The 19051-nt window shown below is 54.9% G+C and overlaps 1 protein-coding gene and 1 long non-coding RNA gene across 4 annotated transcripts in view; one reads left to right on the forward strand and one right to left on the reverse strand.

The window, feature by feature from the left end:
• Positions 1 to 2236: 2236 nt before the first annotated feature.
• WWP2 (WW domain containing E3 ubiquitin protein ligase 2) overlaps positions 2237 to 19051 on the reverse strand; it is a 115633-nt gene continuing 98818 nt past the window's right edge. For both annotated transcript variants that reach the window (XM_036441337.2, XM_036441338.2), the window contains exons 11-24: positions 16337 to 16391; positions 12760 to 12841; positions 12116 to 12244; positions 11689 to 11764; positions 11358 to 11429; positions 11060 to 11148; positions 9097 to 9256; positions 7807 to 7940; positions 7339 to 7479; positions 6631 to 6751; positions 6220 to 6324; positions 5258 to 5354; positions 4986 to 5058; positions 2237 to 4035 (exon numbers count right to left, since the gene is read on the reverse strand). In XM_036441337.2, the coding sequence (XP_036297230.1) occupies positions 3936 to 4035; positions 4986 to 5058; positions 5258 to 5354; positions 6220 to 6324; positions 6631 to 6751; positions 7339 to 7479; positions 7807 to 7940; positions 9097 to 9256; positions 11060 to 11148; positions 11358 to 11429; positions 11689 to 11764; positions 12116 to 12244; positions 12760 to 12841; positions 16337 to 16391 (1434 nt within the window). In that variant the 3' untranslated portion in view covers positions 2237 to 3935. The remainder of the gene's footprint in view (positions 4036 to 4985; positions 5059 to 5257; positions 5355 to 6219; positions 6325 to 6630; positions 6752 to 7338; positions 7480 to 7806; positions 7941 to 9096; positions 9257 to 11059; positions 11149 to 11357; positions 11430 to 11688; positions 11765 to 12115; positions 12245 to 12759; positions 12842 to 16336; positions 16392 to 19051) is intronic.
• On the forward strand, positions 9256 to 17657 carry LOC118720908. Of its 2 annotated transcripts, none has more exons than XR_006741862.1 (2): positions 9256 to 10385; positions 12351 to 17657. It is a non-coding gene; the product is annotated as an uncharacterized LOC118720908 (long non-coding RNA). The 2 variants fall into 2 exon arrangements; XR_004988560.1 differs by having other exon boundaries at positions 17454 to 17657.

Below are 19051 nucleotides of genomic sequence, written 5' to 3' on the forward strand. Positions count from 1 at the left end.
TAATAGAAAATAGCCAATGAAAAGTCACATGCTCCAGCCTGAGTCAGTCGAGTGGTGCCCAATTCGTGCACATGGACTACAGGAACGTGAGCTCAAATCAACCTCAGTCAGAGGGACATAGATAAAAATGGTATTTAAAGTGGGACACAAGAGATGCACTGAAAAAAAAATAATAATAATAAAATAAGAAGAGGTAGACCGTAGGGAAATGAGCTAAGGGAATAACTTTGGGCACTGACTCCATTTCCTTCCCCAAGATGAGGCTAGGGCCTTGTTGAGAACCAGGAGAGCTTATTAGGAAACATTCCTCTAAATGGAAGCACACAGATCCATGGGGTGAGTTTTTCTATAAGGGCGAAGGGCCCTAACAGTGAAGGGCAGTAGGGAAGCTAGCACTGAGCCTTCCAGACCCAGGGAGACCCCACCTTATGTAAAATTTCACTGGCACCTGAGGCCCTTAAGGACCTGGGGTGACAAAGGGAGACATATCTGCTCTTCATTTTGGCTAATCATATCAGAACTTACTCTAGTGTGTAGGGGTAGGGGGACACCTTGCCAAGTAGTTTCACTTGAAATACTTCAGAGTCAGAAGAAAAAAAAATTTGAGGATGTAATAAAATCAAAGAGAGGATAAAATAAAAGCAAGGGAGCTCCAGGTTTCATTCGAACCTATGGAGTGAAAGAGCTTATGAGAAAGAAATAGTTGTCCGACTTTATACTAATTAGTTCTGGGGTAGACAGTGTTTATATGATCACAGGACTATAAATGTTCTGGTTGCTTTTCCAATAAGCCTTCAGAAAAATAGATTTCATTATGGTTCCACAGTAAATGTTAAAAACAAAACAAAACAAAAAAACACTGATCGTGTGAAAGGACAGATGCCCAGAGTTAGAAGATGGAAAAGGGAGAGCTGGGAGGACAGATGGGGATTCCGTTCACCCAGTGTGGTGACAGGGGTTTGGCCATTGCTGAGGCTGATAACACATGATCTTTTTGAAGGACAATTGGGTAGAAATTGTTGGTTTTTAACAAGTATGTCTGGAGGGGCCCAGAAGAAACAAGCAGCAATAGTTGTTTCTAGAAGGTGATTGAGTGACTGAGTAACAAAAGAATGAAAGTGTGTTTGTGGGTGGGGGGGTGGGGGTGAGAGGGGAGATAGGCTTTCTTTCACTGTAGACCTTTCCTATCTTTAAATTTTTTTTTTATTATCTGTGTACATATTTTAACATTGTCCCCCCCTATTTTTTTTTAAATATATTTTTATTGATTTCAGAGAGGGAGAGAAAGAAGAGAGAAACACCAATAATGAAAATCATTGTCTGGCTGCCTCCTGCATGCCCCCTACTGGGAAGCGTGCAACCTGGGCATGTGCCCTTGACTGGAATCGAACCTGGGACCCTTCAGCCTGCAGGCGGATGCCAAACCAGCAAGGACCCTATCTTTAAATTTTAAAACTTTAATACGTTTTTAAATAAAAATGAAGGCATATCATGAATAGTCCAACTTCCAGGACCACTTCCAGGAAGAGCAGCCTCAGTGCACAAGACCTGCCCAAGGCACTCACAGAAGCTTGGGAACAACCGCAATGCCTGCTGGGACGAACACGGGTGTTTTACCGAAACACCGTTAATATGCAATATCACACAGTGAAGAATTAATTAGAGATATGTGGACGGACGTGAAAAGGTGTCCCTGACAGCTCATTTCATGAGGCGAGCAAGTGTTTCAACATATAAGAGCTCAATTATAGTCTATTTGACAATGATATGACAGTGATTTGCATATGCACATAAAATAGTCTGGAGGGACCACAGCAAACAGAACAGCAGTCACCTCGAGGGATAAAAGTGAGAACGATTTCCACTGGAGCATGTCTTACTTGAATTTATTGGGAGACGTCTGCATAGCATGTGGGCTTCTGTCAATGTTTTTCTCAAAGTCTAGCACTACCCTGTCGGGGATGGGCGGGAGGGCAGTGAATTCAGCTGATGACTCCAGGAAGGAGCCCGTTCGACCATATCTGCCTCCAACTGGCCAAGGGCTGAAGCCAGGGACCCCTGGCCCCGCACTCGGCCACCCAACAGAGTGTAGCTGTCTTGGTTAACGATGCACATGTTTCTCAATACCAGCAAGGTCATGGAACTGCTGTCCCATCCGGACCCGGAGGGGCTGTGGGGCCCAGAGGCATCTCATCTGGGACTGTGATTTTGGAGACAACACGCCAACACCACCCACAGCTGCTGACTGTTTATTGCACAAGAAACAGGCAATCCCGAGGCAAGGCGCTGGGCATTACAAAACAATCAGATGGCCAACCCAGAGCTCCCAAACGATATTCTGTAGACACCTGTTTATATGTACACACACACATGTACACACACACACACACACACACACACGCACATGAACACGCATGAGCCCGAGGCTTCCAAACTCCGCACGGCAGCTCGCATCCCGCCCTCTGACGTGGCAAGCCACTGCGGGGGAAGCACAGCAAGTGACTCCGGAGGCCATTCAACCAGCACAGCCAGCACAGCAGGCACGGCTGTCCCTGCACAGGCCGGGGGAAAGGACACAGATCTGGGGACACAGAACTATCCTCGGAAGGCCCATGACCGGTCTGGAGGGCCTGCCCGGGGTCCCAGGAAGCTAGAGCTAGTCTGCAGCTGGTGTTCGGCGCTAGAACACAGGGGCTGGGTCGGGAAGTTCATGACCATCATGGCTCCAGAGCCCCAGAGGAGCGTGTCCTTGAAGGTATCAATACCCAGAATGCCCAGGACGGAGCCCGGAGGGGCTCCAGAAATCAAGTCATTAGCGTGCAGCAGCTCAGGCCCTACCAAGAGCATCGTCTCCTGTGTGCAGACCAAGCCTCACTTCCAGGCTCTAGGCTGGGGGGGGGAGACGGGACGAAGCGACCCGCACGGAGGCCCACAGCCCGGGTGACCACATCTGCCGAAGGGCGCTCTTCTCTACTCCCTTCTCTCTGTCAAGGCCCGGGGAGGAGGCCGCTGTGAGGTTGAGCTGCCTGAGCTCACAGAACTGCTAAGCCGGCTCCTAAGAGGAGCAGCTGCTTGGGGGGATTCTTGGACCCACAGTGCACCAGCTCCTTGACAAGAGAGTGACAGCGGCACAATGGCCGGCAACAAGAGACGAAGCAACCCGACACACAAAATGCTTCAAGTTTAGGGAAAGGGAAAGAGAGTCCGAGTTGGCTGTTTCCGACCCACCGGCACCCACGCAGCTGGCACAGGCCTCGGCGGGCGGGCTGGGAGGGGGGAACCGGCCAGCCCTGCGGGAGAGGGGCCTGCCTCGCGGCTCCGCCTCCACAGCTGGCTGAGCCTGCGGGGAAGGAACCGGGCAGCCTCTGCCCGGAGCTCTGGGGGGGCGAGGGGGGGGCGGGGGGGGGGGGAAGAGCTTCTTGCTCTCAGACCTTCGCTTTATACACATCGCTAGAAGGGTTCTATTTAACACAGAACCTCTTTTCACTGGCACAGACCCCGACAGCGACCCCGAGCGGCCAGCCTCCTTCTCGCCTAACTAGCCCAGAGACCCCGGCTTGTGCTGCAGCCCTTCGGCACGGGCAACCCCCCCCCCCCCCCCCCCCCCCCCCCGCGCGCACACTCACGCACACCTGGGGTTGGCCCTAGGGGAGGAGGAGGCTCGGTGAGCTTCGCAGAGGGTCAGCTCTCGAGGCTGCAGCAGGTGTGGGGCTAAGGTGACGAAGGGGCTTTATTCCAGGCTGTCGCCAGCAGGAAGGAGGGGGAGGTGGGCAGGGCCTCCTGAGGTCGGGCTCTGCTGCCCACAGCCCGATGACAGAGTGGTCCCACGCAGGGCCACCATCTGCGGGGCCCCCCGGGGCTGCGGCCAGCGGCCTCTCAGGCAGGGAGGACTCGTGACTACATGTGTGCGGGGGCACGGGAGGGGGCGGCCTCAGTTACTCCTGTCCAAAGCCCTCCGTCTCCTCGATGGCGTACAGCAGCTTCTCCTTCAGCTGTTCATAGCTCTTGTACGGCGGGAGATCCAGGCGGTTGAAACTGTGGAGAGAGGGGGTGCGGACCGTCAGGACGGGAAGCTCGGGGCTGCTGGCCGAGGAGGGTCAAGAGCTCAAGAGCCTAAGGCGAGCTCAGGGAGGACAGAAACCTCCCGTGGAGCAGAAGGGCAAAAGCTCGCTTGATCTTGATTTTCAGTACAAATACAGACCGTGAAAGCAGGGCCTCACTTTTTTTTTAAATTTATTTTTATTTATTTATTTATTTTTTTAAAAAATTAAACAAAACAAAAAAAAAAAAAAGCTGAAACCGGTTTGGCTCAGTGGTAGAGCATCGGCTTGCGGACTGAAAGGTCCTGGGTTCAATTCCGGTCAAGGGCATGTACCTTGGTTGCGGGCACATCCCCGGTAGGGGGTGTGCAAGAGGCAGCTGGTCGATGTTTCTCTCTCATCGACGTTTCTAGCTCTCTATCTCTCTCCCTTCCTCTCTGTAAAATATCAATAAAATATATATTATAAAAAAAAAAAAAAAAAAAGAGCTCAAGAGCGTTTAGGCGACTGTGGCTCGACCACCACACCCACCAGCTGGCGAGATGTGGAAGTAGGGGTGTCAAGGACCTTGCTCTTGGAGCCTTAATGCTTCAGGTTCTTGGGCCACAGAGGGGTTAGGAGAGAGGCCAGGTAGCTGGGGAGAATGGGGGGTAGGCAAGAGGGCACCTGGGACAGCAGCTCTTTGCCCGCTGGAATGTAAGTGCTTCAATATCTAGTTCCCAATAGGATTGCCAGCGGGATGTCTGCTGCCACAGCTCCTGAGAGATCAGAGGCCCAGACAAAGGCGGCTGGCATATCACAGCCCCTCCCTCCAGCCCAATTCCTGCAGACATGCGAAAGCTGCTGGACTCAAGGCCCCAAAGCTGCCCTGTCTATGGGCTGCCCTCGGGGGCGCATCGGCTCTGTAAGGTTCCAGCCACATCCCAGGAGAACCAGCGGGCTCACCAGGTATGGCTTCGGGGCAGCCAGGTTTCCTTGCCAACCTTGTCGATACAAAACTTCTGTGGTCCGTTGCTACCTGTTATCCAAAGAAACGCGTCTTCTGTAACAGGACTGTCCCTTCCTGAGGCGGGGACCCTCTCTGGTTCTGCCCAGAAGGCGGAGGCCACGGCTTTTGCCCCTCCCACGGACTTGCTTCCAGGAAGTCACTAGGTCCCACCCTCCCTGAGCCACCCCTACCCCACCCAGGGGTGCCAGCAGGGCAAGGGAAGACGCACCAATGAGTTCGGCAAACCCCCCGACGGGCAAGCGGCAGGTCCCTGTAACGAACTGCAGCAGCCGGATGCTCTTCTCGTTGTCCATCTCCTTCACCACCTGCAACTCCGAAAATCGAAGCGGTCAGGTGACTCCTTGGCTCAGCTCCTCACCCGGCCCCGTAACTCTCCTCTTTGGGGCCGAGCACACAAAACCCGGACGGCTGGGGGTGACAGCCACCCACCTGGGAAAGCCCTAAGCTGCTCCCTCTGAGGCTGCGTTTATAGAACATTCCCATCAGTCCATGGGGCATGGCTGTCGCAGAAACACCTCAGCCCAGGTATTCTCTAAGTTCTACTTTTTAAGACACACTAAAAATGGGGGTGACTGCTTAAAAGTGGGTTCAGGGTTGTTGTTTTTTTGTTTGTTTTTTTTTGGGGGGGGGAAGGAGGATGAACTGTTCTGGAATTAGCTAATCATGATGGCTGCACAAAAGACAGTGCACTATACACTTTAGAATGCTTCACACGGTGAGTTTTATGGTATGTCGAATGTCACCTCAACCAAAACATTTCTATATAGCTATTTTCTTTTTGTGTATTTGCTATACTTCATAATGACACCACCACCCACACACAACTCCTTATAGACAGGAGTTTCTCTGAATGCCCTCCCGTCCCACGTGGCTGGAAGGAAACCACGTGACCTATGGGAGCGTTCCCGTCTGCAGGCTCCCCTACCGCACACTGGCGTTTAGAGTTACCCCAACTGCCCCCCGACACTCCTGACCAATGCACTGGCCACCACCCAGCTGCAGCAGCTCCCTCTGTCCTGAGACTGGGCTTCTCATCTGTTTGCAAGTTGCTGGGGGAGAGGGGGAGAGTGCCAAAGGCCGGGCGGGTGATAACACAGCAGAGTCCTTGGGCTCGAGGTCTAGTCAGGTCTCGTGTCGCTGGGCGGGCTGTGATGACCGGGCAGGACCCACCTGCCAGAACCACTGGATCTGCTTGCTGTTCTTGGTGTAGTGCCGGTAGATGGTGTTCTTCTGCCAGTCGTTCATGTCTATCTCCTGCATGCCGCACAGCATCAGCTGCGAGGGAAAGGGCATCAGCTCCGTGCGCCGGCACTTCCCCGCCAGCAGGGGGAACCCCCCCAAGCCCTGCCAACTACTTCTGCTGGCGGTTTTAACCGTATGGATAACACAAATCTTATACATGGACCCCCTCACACCAGGGCCCAGGGAGGGGTGGGTGTGAGGACCCAAATCAAATTTATTTGCCGGTTGCTACAGTCCTGGGCAGCATGGGTTCTGCTGGGCATTTCTGTGGGTGCACAGTGAGGCTCTCCAAGGGCAGGATCGCCCCGGAGGCAGGGTCCCAACAACCTCAGTTCTCACCTCCAGCTCTTTCTCATCAAAGTAGCGCAGCCACTCCAAGGGGGCCACCTCGTTGAAGCCGTCTAGGAAGGCTTTGGTCTGCTCCTCCACGCCCCGGGTGAAACGCCAGTCGGTCAGTAGCCTGAAAGCAAAGACAGGCTATCGGTGGAGCCTGAGGGGAATCTGCCGAGACTCAACTTCCCGATTCTGGCGCTGCGAGCCCCCGCTGCTGCCGCCCCAGAGCAGAACCTCTGTGACCTCACAGCAACCCGGAGATGCGTGCATCTTTTAAATCATCGCCAGCACCTCCTCCTCCTGTCGCGGCCTGAGCCTCAGACATATGGATGTTAACTGACTAGAGCGAGACCAGAAGAACACGCACGGGTGAATGCACGCACACACGCACGTGAGATGTGGGTTTGAGCACACAGGACCGGGAGTCCTTCCAGTTGGGAGAAAGAAGAGAAAGGTGTCCGAGTGTCAGGACTCTTTGAAGAAAGTCAGCGCTGCAGCCCTACGTCCACCACGTGGGAAACCAGAGGGCAAACGGGAGCTGCAACAGGGCGCTGGGCTCTGGCTCCCCCAGCTCTGGTCAGCGTGTGACCATCCACAGGCCGCCAGCTGAAGGCCATGCCAAATGGGAGTTTCTGTGACCCCTATGGGCCATGCGTGGGCTGCTCTGTCTCTGCTCCCGCACCCCCAACCCGCCTCCCAGCGCTTGAGACTCACATGATGTACTCCTCCTTGTTCTCCTCCGTCACTCGGATGCTCTCGCCACCTTCCTTCAGCTCGTGGGTGGTCACTTTGCCCAGAATCTCCATGTCCTGGATGAAGTACAGCTCGAGGCCACACTCCTCTAGGTTGTTCTCTCTGGGGGCACGAGAGCACAAGAGGGAAGACGTCTCTCTCAGAAGGGACTTCCCGCGATCCTGCTCCACCCCTCACTTTAGTGCCCCTGGGACACGAGGACGCCCAGGCGGCCCAGGACCCAGGACAGCGGCACGGGCCTCTGCCTGGTGCAAGGAGAGAATTCCGGAACTGCCCCACGGGCACCTAGAAGCTGAGCCTCTCCACAAACACTCAAGACAGCCTGGGAAGGCCCAGAGGCCACGACGGCAGAGAAAATAAAGGCGGTGGGTACCTACTCCCAACCAGAGATCCCTCTCCTCCCAACACGAGGCGAGCCAGGGGACTCACTTGATCCAGAGGATGGAGTTGTAGAATTCGGGGTCAATGGACTCCAGGTCCTTCAGGGTCGGTCTCTTGTTGAGCATCCGCTTGTAGAAAGGGAGGGTGAAGCCCGTGTCAATGAACTTTCCATGGTACAGAGCCTGGGGAGGGAGGACACACAGCGGAGGTTTGTGTTCCTGCGGGCAGGCTCCAGGGCGCTCTGCATCAGAGCCCGGTCACTGTCAGCCGCCCTCTGTCCGGAGCGCACCACGCATCCGGCTACTCCAGGCCCCGAGGCTCTTATCGGACCTGCAGACCACAGGGACCCACCTCGGGCCCGCTGCCTGCCCGGCACACCTGCCTGCCGGCTCCCTGCCGTAGCGAAGACGTGCCCGCACTCACAGAGGAGACTCGCCCAGCGCAGCTCCAGGTGGCAGCGCTGACTCGCTGACGCTCAGAGCTGGGCAGCACCGGCAGCCAAAAATAATGCAGACGCCGCTGACGGCGAGGGCTGGCGGGCCAGTGGTGAGTAATAGTCTAGGGTTTTACTGGCCTGGCGGCTGCCGGGCCCAGCGGATCTCTGGACCTGGGAAAAATGTGCCCACTTCCTGAGCCCGACACCTTGGCCAGAAACTTCCAGACCGGAGGAAGGGACATATTTAGACACGGGCTCTTGGGTCCTCACGAGAGGGGAACAGGGCGAAGGAAAGTTAGCAGTGAAACATCAACTACCAAATATGGCAGCGGGGCCCTGGCTCCCATGGGTTCCCTCCTCAGTCCCGGTTCTCCACCCTCGGGAGACATTCAACTGGAGGCACGTGACAGGACCCCCTTCCCTGTCCACGTTATGCTCCTATTTCTAGATAAGTACAGATAATGCGTGCCACCCCCTTCCCTACCCTGCCCAGCTCCTGGCAGATGCCTCCTCCATTGGCACCACTCTGTCTACTAGGGTCTGTTTCTAAGCCAGTGAGGGTTCCATATCCCCTGACAGGGGCCAGTGTCATGGCAGGACAGTCCCAAATGCCCCACCCTGGGCTTGTGACAGACGGTGGCATCCCCAGAGCTGGGCAGTTATGTTGTGCTCCGCGCGTCATCCCAACACCCTCAAAAGAGCACTTGTGAAGCCCGTGACCCAGGGCCCTGGCTTTCGCTTGACAAGTCCTCCCCAGATCACCATGGAAACCCTCTCGACGCCCCTGGGTGGGCACTGAGAGAAGTCCAAACTGGGCTTTTTGCATGTTTACTTAGTTCCGTGAGGGTGACAGTGGGGCTGCTAGTGGTGCTCCCTGCAGGCCTCGTGGCAATGAGCCTTACCATGGCAATGAACCTGCCGATGAAGCGGAAGTAGGTGAGGTGGTCGGGGTTGATGGAGGAGGCGGGGTTGATCTGCAGGCAGTAATTGTTCTTTCCAGCGTATTCGAATAAGCAATACATGGGGTTGAGCACCTCGTGGGACAGGAGGAAAAACCACTCTCTGTGAGAGAGAGAGAGAAAAACAGGACTAGTGGATCCTCCCCTGCACGTGGGCTGGAGGCGCACGGCTCCTCTGCCGTCCTTCCCAGCGGCTCTGGAGACTCGGGTCCGGGGCAGGCGAAGTAACAGCAGGTCAGTGGGCAGGGTGGGGTCACACCCGGGGCGAACGGGGACCACGGCCACGCTTGAGGGTGACGCTCAGGAAAACGTGAGTCAGCTCCAGGTGGGCATCCGGGACTTTACATCTTAATGGCAACGGGCCCCCGGCACCCTGGGGCCACCAGGCACAGCTGGGCAGGCTGTGCACTACACAAGGGAACTATGGTACAATAGCACAGACTTGCACATTTATTGCAACAATTTTCCTGCAGCCAAGGCGTTCCTTTCCGTTAAAGCCAGAATATCGCGACCGTTTTCCAACATGGAAGTGTCTTGAAAAAAGGGCATCTTTTTCCAACTCCTGCGGTGGTGCTGTATGCACAGCAGCCACCAGGCGTCCACCCGGCCTGAGCAGGCAGCGTGACATGAACACATGCGAATGCACTCCTATGCGTAAACTGAGATCCATGCTGCCTGTAGATGATAAACCTCACCCCCGCCGCAGGGATCTTGCTTCCCTGGCCCTTTGCCCTCTCGTCCCCCAGGCCCCATTACCAGACCGTGCTCGTGCTCCTGTACATTCACCTGAACCAGCACCCATGCCTTGGCGTCTCTTAGGTACAAGCCTCAACCGGAATTCAGAGTCCCTTTGGGCTTCCGCTAAACCCACTGGGGGAACACCACAACGTGGCCAGTCCCTGGCTGCTGGGCTGTCTGTGGCCGGGCAGACGAGGAGTCCTTCGATGCAGAGGGTGCCCCGGTATCCTGTCCGTGGTTCTACCCTGTGGTAGAACAGCATGACGTAACCTACCATAGGGTAAAACCACTGGCAGGACACAGAGAGACGGACACACACAGGGCGGGAGCCACACCAGAAGCCCACCAAGCAGAGCCTGGAGAGGAGGTCACCACGGGAAAGACAGCCATCGATCCACCGGAGCCAACACAGAGGGCAAAGCCACCAACGAACAGAGGACCCAACAGCAGCGAGTTCACCCAACACCAAGCGAGATGTCCCCACGCCGAGACAGGTGAGTGAGCTGAGCGGTCACCAAGGGCTAAGGCACTCCTTCTCTCTGCCGGGGCCCTTCAGCCCCATCGTCCACGGCGACGTGTTTGCTAGAGAGTCTGCTAACTTTCGTAGGTGGACTATGGTGAGGGAGAAAACGATGCTCTGGGCTCTTTTGGGGATTGTGTCAGCCGTGTGAACTGTGCTGACTCTGTGTGGGTGGCATGCAGCTGAATACTGGTCAAGGCCCTTTGGATTGTGACACAGCTTGTCCATGCCTGGTATGTACCAAGATGCCCCATTTTAACCTGCCCCAGCGGCCTTGAAAGTAGGAGAAGTCCAGGGGTGATTTTAATGGACGACCACATGGCACCAATATTTAGCTGCTGCCCACCGGTGCGGCAGATGGTGTTCAAGTACAGAAATCATGACAGTCATGGCTGGTGAAAGAGCCATTGCCGTGAGCCCTCCCTCCGGGACCCCCAGGACCCAGCAACTAAAGGTGAGTGCCCAGCCCCGCTGGGAACCCTGGGACCCAGTTGCAGCATTCGAACTGGCCGTACCCGTGCCCTCTCCTGAAGAAGTGGAAGGTCACTGGCAATCAGTCTGAGCAGGGAGGAGGCAGCTTTGCAGCCACAGGCCCAGTACCCCGGGGAAGCGGGGTGCAGTGCGGCCCTCCCGGGGCACCGAGCTCACCTGGCGATGCCCCCGTAGTCCAGGCCCTCCTCGCCACGCATGATGATGTAGAGCCGGCGGCGCAGGTCGTAGGGTTTCATGTTCATGATCTGCGGAGACAGAACATCGTGGCCAGCCTGCCACTCTCCCTTCATGGCAACGGGGGGCAGTGGGCAGGGGACAGACACCACTCACCGAGGCCCAGGCCTTGGAAACTCTACTGTGTGGGTTTAATAGGCCACGTGACAGGAGATGGGGAGTGGGAGGGGGCCTGGCACCGGCCTCTGGACTTAGGCAGATACCATAATTGTTTTCTAACCTGCTGGAAAGAGTCCTCAAAAAGCGTCTGCCTGGAAACGCTGATCTTCACGTGGCTGGGGAGGGCATTTGACTGGAAGGAGAAGAGACAAACCTTGAATCAGGCCTCAGGAGGTAATTATCCAGTCTGGCCTCCCCTGTCTCCCTGGGCCGGGAGAGGAGAGCCTGGTCCCTAGAAATGGGAGCTGGCTTCCTGGAGACAAGGTCAAACGACGTCAAACAGGATCAGTGGCCTGCCTCCCAGCTGACCAGGCTGCTGCTGGGCTGGGAAATGGGGCTGGAATGAATCCACCACTCCAACCTGCGGGGGACGGCCCAGGACCAGAACTCACGTGGCAGAGGAAACGGAACTGGTGATACTTCCACCGGAAACTTCGGTCATAGGCTCCAGGGGAACCTTGCTTCGTCCTGGGAAGAGCAAAGAAGTTCTGGAATCTGGGAATTCTCAAAAATTAGCAACATATCTGTTAGTCCTAAGGACAGCTGGTGCTATTTTAAAGAAGGGTAAGTTAAGGCATACAAGAAAGGAAGTGACTGCCTTTATCTTTGATAGATTTGAGAAGTAAAACAAACAAACAAAAAACCTAGAAATAAAGACAGATTTTTTGCTTTGAGAGAGGAAGCCGCTGGTGTTACTCTGAATAACTGGGGGGGGGCCCTCCCTCCCCAGCCCTGCTAATGTGACATGGAAATTGGCCGCTAGAGGACAGTGAGAGCAGCTGAACATGGATACGGCTGTCGCCTGTGGCAAGTCCTTACCCTGACTCAAACCCTGGGCGAGGATCCTTAAAGGTGGTGGTGCGGGTATTGTGGTCCACGAAGTAGCGCACCCCCTCGCTGGTGTACTTCATCTCCCATCCTGGGGGCAGAGCTGGCTCCTGGATCATCCTGCAGACACGGGAAGAGGGGGGTGAGGGCTGGCCCCATCTTCTGGGCCTCAATGCTTAGGAGGATGGGGTCCCCAAAGTGCTCCATTCTCTCTGCTTTCACCCAGGCTCTGCAAAGCTTTTCCTTAAGGAACTGTACCTGGTACCACCCAAGTCATGAGGACAGTTTTGCAGAACAGAGAGGTCATTTACTGTCCCAAGGCCAAAGAACCAACCCTCAGAGACCACCAGTAATCCTGAGGCACCGACTGCCTCAGTCCCAGACCAGCATGGGTGGGGGGAGCACAGCGTGAAATCATGTTATCAGCAGCTTACACAGTCAACACAGCTACCAGGAAAGTCCATTTAAGGAGCCCCTTTAAGCTCTCAGTCAGCTGACTCTGCATCATGAGGGTCTCCAGGCACTCGTGTGTGACTGAGGGCCCCAGAACACTGGCCATGGAGGACAAATGCCGCCCGAGGCCACTGGGCCGCTGCTGGAGCCGCACAGGGCCCCCTCCCAGCTCGGGCCCTTACCCCTGCGTCCGAGGGTCCTCCCACTGGGTGGTGCGTGTGTTATGGTTCACGTAATACACCCGTCCGTTGTCTTGTCTCTTCTCTGCCAGGGAGAAGGAGGAAAAGAGGACAGTCAGATTGGGACATCTTGAGTCCTGTTCTCTGCCCCTCCGGGTGCCCCTTTCCAGGTGCTGGGGTCTGGCTTGCCGCCGCTCCCGCCCTGCTGGAGAAGTTTAACCAATAAAAGCCTGGCTCGTGCACATCTGTCACTGGCAAAGGGGACAAAGAGAATCTTTCCTTAGTGGGGAGTGGTGGAGGGACAGACACATTTCCAGCTCAGGATCAAGCACTGTCTTTGGTTGGTTGGAGAGCAGGGGAGGGGAGAGGGAGGGCACAGTGTGGCAACACTGAGGGGCAGCAGCCCAGCTGAAAGCAGAGGCCTAATTGCATCCAGCTGTGTGCAAAGTGGAGGCCCTCACCCACGCCCCATCCCCCTCACCAAGTCCCTGGCAGCTGGTCTCTGGTCCTGCAAGCGCTCTGCCCGCCAGTTGCAGGGATGGAGGCGCCTGTGGGGGTTGTATTACTCTCATAACTCTCTCTGATCAGTACTCCACCTACCCTCTACTTATCTTTTCTCTCCTCAGAGGCAAAGTTTTGTCCTAAAACTCTCACTCTCTATGTTGCTTATGTGCAAATAAATGCAGGGACTGCGGCACTTACAATGCCCTTCTAGCTCTCACACCTAAGGGCATGCGTCCTGCGTTTGGGAGAGCTCAGACATTCTCTCTCCTCTGGACAAGGCTTACTCTCTTGCTTGCCCTTTGCCTGTGCTCTGAGGATGGCCTGGGGTCCTTCAGGGAGGGAATCGGCTTCAGGAGCAGACCCGATTCTAGTGGGGACTCCAGGCCCTGAAAAAGGTTAAAAGGTCACCCCATCAGCTCTGGGTGCATGGAAGGCAGAACTCAGGGCAAGGCTCTGAGCCCAGACGGGTTGCCTTCCCCAGAAAGTTTCTGGGCCTTCAAATCTGTTTCTGTCTTGAGAACAAATGATGCTAATGGCCCCCTCTCACTGGGGAAAATTAAAGAAATAAAGACAATCAGTTCCAGAACCTAACAGGGAAACCAAAAATCAAAAAGGAGCAGAACTGGGGCGGGAGCCCCCATCCCCTCCCCTCAAGTGTCAGGCTGCAACATTCCCAATACCAACCCCAGGCTTGGACTCCGTCTATCTTACCTGGTATCCATTCATCGATAAAAAACAGGCAAACAAAAGGAGTCAAGAGAAGGAATTTGCTACAGAGCTACGCCCACCTCAGAAGGCTTTCTGAGAGGGACCTGCGGGAGGGAAGGGCCCCCAGCCAGAGGCTTCTGCCCTCAGCTGGACCCTCCACATTTGCTCTGCCTGGGCCTCAGTCAGCGCTCACCGCCAGGCTGCGGGATCTGCCCAGTAGGTCTGAGGCCTGTGCCCTTGCTTCTGGCACTGCTCCCTGCACAGGGGGTCTTTGGTGTGGTCCCTCAGAACTGCTCTGCTGCACACAATTTCATGGTTTGGGGCTGGAGAGTCCTAAGAGCACCTAGCTCAGCCTCATTTAGGGAGAAATGGACTCGGGGACTTTCGGGCGCGTGTCCAGGGATCAGGGAAGCTGAGGAGATGTGGGCCAGATGCCCCGGCCCCTGAGCGGATGCTCAGGAAGGACCACGGGGTCTGTCATGAAGGAGTAGGAAGGGACGCAGGGCTGAGACCAGGAGGACACAGCAGACCCGACAGCAGGCTCGTGCTAAAGGCAATTCTCGTTTAGTTCTGCTGCTCTTCCTGTTCAATCTCGGCTCTCCCTGGGGAGATGCCCTGCACCAGCCCTGGAGAGGCCAGCACAGAGCCCGAAGGATTCGGTTAGGGAGGGCCCCTGGCCCTCGGCCAGATGCTCTCTCTTCTCTTCTCGGTCACATACCATTTAGTTTTGTCCTGTTTTCCTCATCATTTGTAAACAGCACCGATTCCAACCATGGCTCCGAGTCCCATCTCAGATATGTCACATGTGGCTTCTGGGAACTGTTTGCAAGTCCTTATAGCTACACCCTCACTTGGTGACCATCATTTAGCAAAACTGGCACAGAAATCAATTACTTGACTCTACGGAGAAAGGTGCCACTCTGAGCCCCCAGCTCCAGGTCACAGTGTCTACTGGCTGCCAAACAGCATTCCAGGTTCCGGTTTAATCTGTTGAGTTTCCCCCTACCTAGACAGGGATCTTGTGCGGGACCTCTGACTCGCTGCCAGTCTCTGAGACAGCAATGACCTTTCATCGGCTCAGGGAGCGAAGTGGATTCTCTAGTGAGAAATCAATTGTGCAGAGGCCTCCCTGACTGACATATCCCACCAGGAGGGACGAGGAGGGCCCGCCAGCGCTCCGGAATGCTGTGGTGATTCAGTAAGTGATACCCTGCGGGTCCCAGGGGGTTGATGCAACTTCGTAAATTACTACCAGGGAGCAGCTGTGTCTGCACCGGGAGGCTCCGATGCACATCCTGTCATTGTCAGCTTCTCCGTCTTTGCTGGGGAGCATGCCCCCACCCAACTTAATACCATCTGTGAACACCACCAAACCCGCGTTTACTGTCTCCTGCCGGCCTAACCAATCAATTAAACCCAACACAGGCCAGTTCCTGCTACACAGTCCTCTTTAGCTCCCAGGAACTCTTGCCTGCTGGAAAAAAAAAAAATCCCGACCCAGCTCAGAGAGCTGCGGAAAGCACCCAGTCTCACCATCTATGATGACCCCTCTTTGCGTGACCACTCCATCCCAGAAAAGCCATAAAGTCTGTAATTTCTCTCAGGTCCATCTATCTCATTACTGCAAATCACACCAAAGACTTAGGTGAGAGGCAGCTGTCGATGACGAGGAGAAGCCAGCATGATGCCGTTAACTAGCAATGGTGTATTTTAACAGAGTCCCCACCCGTCGCTCAGCGGCTTCCCTCCGGCCCCTTTCACAGCCCGTGTCCCCCCCCCCCCCCAAAAAAAAAAAAAAAAGGTGGCTTCCGTTAGCTCAGGGGTCGGAGCATCTCAGCATTAAGCACACATCTCTTCAGCTGCCCTGACCCTGGGCGTGTTCCCGAGTGTTCCCGAACGTTCCCGAGTCCATTTCTCCTTAAATGAGGCTGAGCTAGATGCTCTCAGTCCTCCAACATCTCAGCTGTAAAGAAAGGTTTGGTAAAGTAGCTCCTTTCAATCACACGCCACAGATCTGAAATAAACGCATCTGGGAACCAGCCATGTCAACAGTGGCAGGATGGGTGGTTGTTGGGAAGACACCTTGAAAGTCAGGACCCAAAACCAACAGCACCACAGCCGCTCGGGGACTTCCTTCCGCTATGGCGGAAGTGAACGCTACATGGCAGGGGGACTCCGTTACTTTCCCAGCCTTCCCGCTCCATGGCCTGCAACTTCTCTGGCTGGGCATCCCCACAAGAGCGTGCTGGAAAGAAGTGAACTGGGAAACCGAGGGAGGGGAGAGAGGAGGACTCGCAGGGAGAGCAGGGAGCACGGTGTGGCACCAGCGAAGGGAGGCGGAGGGACAGACGTGGGACTCGGTACTTACCCCAGCCGGGAGGGAGGGGGCCCAGTGGGTCATGGTCGGTTGAACCACTCGAAGACTAAACACAAGAAACAGCAGAACACAGAGGTTAAAAAAAAACAACACGCCGCTGGTTAAAAATAAATCGATAGATAAACCTAAAAAACGCCAACTCGTTTCCACATTTGGGCTCTTTGTAGAGGAGATCGTGGGCCGTTGGGTGACATCTGCTCCCCTCAAAAGTCTTTTTCAAAAAAGAAAAGCTGAAAAGGGACCCTGCACGCCGAGGACCCAGATAGGTGGTGGCGAGGGTGGTGTGAGGGGGAGGAAGAGGAGCGCAGACGAAGGCGGGCCAGGGCCCCAGAGGCGGCGGGCTGGCCCCGGGCATGGTCGAAGGGCCCAGAGCCGGGCTGCTGGCGAGCTCTGCCGGCCCGGTGCCTCTGCTCAGCTCCTGCTCTCCCGCGGCCAAGGCAACTGAAATCACCACCACCTCCAACTTTCTCCAAGAACCACACACGGGAAGGGAAAAAAAATATCGCAGGCCTTTCCAATGAAATCATTCCCACAAGCCCTGCCCACGCCCAGAGCTTCCTGGCTGGGGGCTGGGCCCTCCTCCCCGCACCTCCCTCCTGGGTGCGCTGGAAGAGGGAGCCGGGTGTGCAGCATCGGCCCAGACTGAGGGCACATTCATGCCCCGGGCCCCTTACCTCCCCCAGGAATGTTTTGCTTCCCTTCACAAAGCACCTTTATTCTCCTCCGGCCTGAACCTGAAGCTGCTCAGTGTTCTGTGTGTGCCTGTCTGGGGAGGTGGGGCTGGGGGCGAGGTGGCAGGAGAGAAGGGGAGACAGGAGAAAGAAGGGGGAGCTGACTCCGGGACTTAAGGGTCGCTGTTTACAGTAGAGCCCCCCACCCCCAGCCAAATTCTGCTGCAAGGTCCCTGGGGCAGGGCTGCTGGGGCCCAAGGGTTCTCATATCCTGTGGGGAAGGGGGTGCTGTCAGAAACTCTTCATAGTTAAATAAAACAAGTATTGTTCTGCGCTTGCTCTCTCTCTCTCTCTCTCTCTCTCTCTCTCTCTCTCTCTCTCCTTTTTCCCCCTGAAACATTTTTATTTCACTTACTAAAATTTAATCATTACATTAGGGGATCAAGTTCTCCAGGCAGACTTCGAGCTGCCTGGCTGGCCCCTCCGGAGCCACACACAGGCACGAGGATGAATGGAGCTCAGTCTCGGCTTGAGAAAACATTGGTGGAACTCAACTGCCAACGAACCCCCTTTCACGGCCGCCCTCAGCCCCCAGCTGAAAGCACAGAGAAACGTTCTTTCCGAGGTGGCAGCGCAAGCAACTCTTCCTGAGCGGGTTCCAACAAAGACGTTTAAGTCTGGAAACCATAGGTTCCTTGTTGGGACAGAGCCCCCTTTCAGCCGCGGGCCTCAACCCGGCGGAATGAGACTGCACCGAGGTGTGGGAGGCGGGCTGGGCTGGGCTGGCCTCCACGTAGGGCACGTTACCGTCAGTGCAACGTGGAGGACGTGCGCAGAGTCTCCCCCACAATTCACGTTTGTCTGGTGGTCACAGAGAACGATCTCCCAAATTCACAGCCGTCGTTTTTTGCTGGGGTTGGGGTGCAGCAACTCAAGTGCTCCCACGTGTGTTTGAAACACCCATGCATTTCAGATAATGAAGCCAAATACAATGCCGTGCGGTAAGCACTGAGCTGCAGCAATGACCCTGAAGGAGGAAAGGACTACGGAAAAGGTCATTTTAAGAATTTGAAAGAAGCATTCGGTGCAAAATTATTTGCTGCTTCGGGTCTTTACTTGGAATGAGTGGACAGTCCACAAGCACTGAGGGGCTCCGATGGGCACCAACTGGGTGGGTTTCAGTGGACTTAGAGGCATCTTTTGCTTAACCGTATAAATCAACAGACCAAATGTCTTTACTGACAGTCTCTGTGACCTGCATTGAACTACAAACAAAAGATATTGATCAGCTAGCAAATAACACAGCATCTAGCATGTAGACACATGACTTAAGAATAGCCAATCAGGTGCTTCCACCCAAACTTGCAGGGAATTGGAAAGAAAGCATGGGGGCTGTTGGAGACACCTCACTGCTACAGTAGAGACCGCAGCCCATTGGACCACACAGTGTTTAACTGCAGATAGATGAGTGATGCCCTACCAGTGGTCGGCAAACTGCAGCTCGCGAGCCACATGAGGCTCTTTGGCCCCTTGAGTGTGGCTCTTCCACAAAGTACCATGGCTTGGGCGAGTCTATTTTGAAGAAGTGGCATTAGAAGAAGTTTAAGTTTTAAAAAATTTAGCCCACCAAAGAAATTTCAATCGTTGTACTACTGATATTTGGCTCTGTTGACGAAGGAGTTTGCCGACCATCATCCCTTTGCCCTGCCTACCCCTGGTTTTCTATCAGTTTGGTTCTTTATTGTTCTGTTAATTCCCACTTGATAAATTCCTTTTTTGCTTAAGCTTAACCAAGCAGGTTTCTATTATTCATCAAAATGAACATTGACTAGCGTACAAAACACAGGGAGGAGAATAAAAAGACATTATCAGCCCTTTTCTTAATCCTTGACTTTTTAATGTCACAAGCTTCATACAATGCTGGCTGTCCTTTGTTAAAGTGGTTTTTAAAGAATGTCTTCAGCATCCTCCCAGTCTCACCTCCAACACTTGTCAGAAGAGAGAAAAGGAAGGAGGGAGGGAGACAGAGACCAGA

The sequence above is a fragment of the Pipistrellus kuhlii genome, unplaced genomic scaffold (assembly GCF_014108245.1).
Source record: "Pipistrellus kuhlii isolate mPipKuh1 unplaced genomic scaffold, mPipKuh1.p scaffold_m20_p_17, whole genome shotgun sequence".
Classification (NCBI taxonomy): Eukaryota; Metazoa; Chordata; class Mammalia; order Chiroptera; family Vespertilionidae; genus Pipistrellus; species Pipistrellus kuhlii.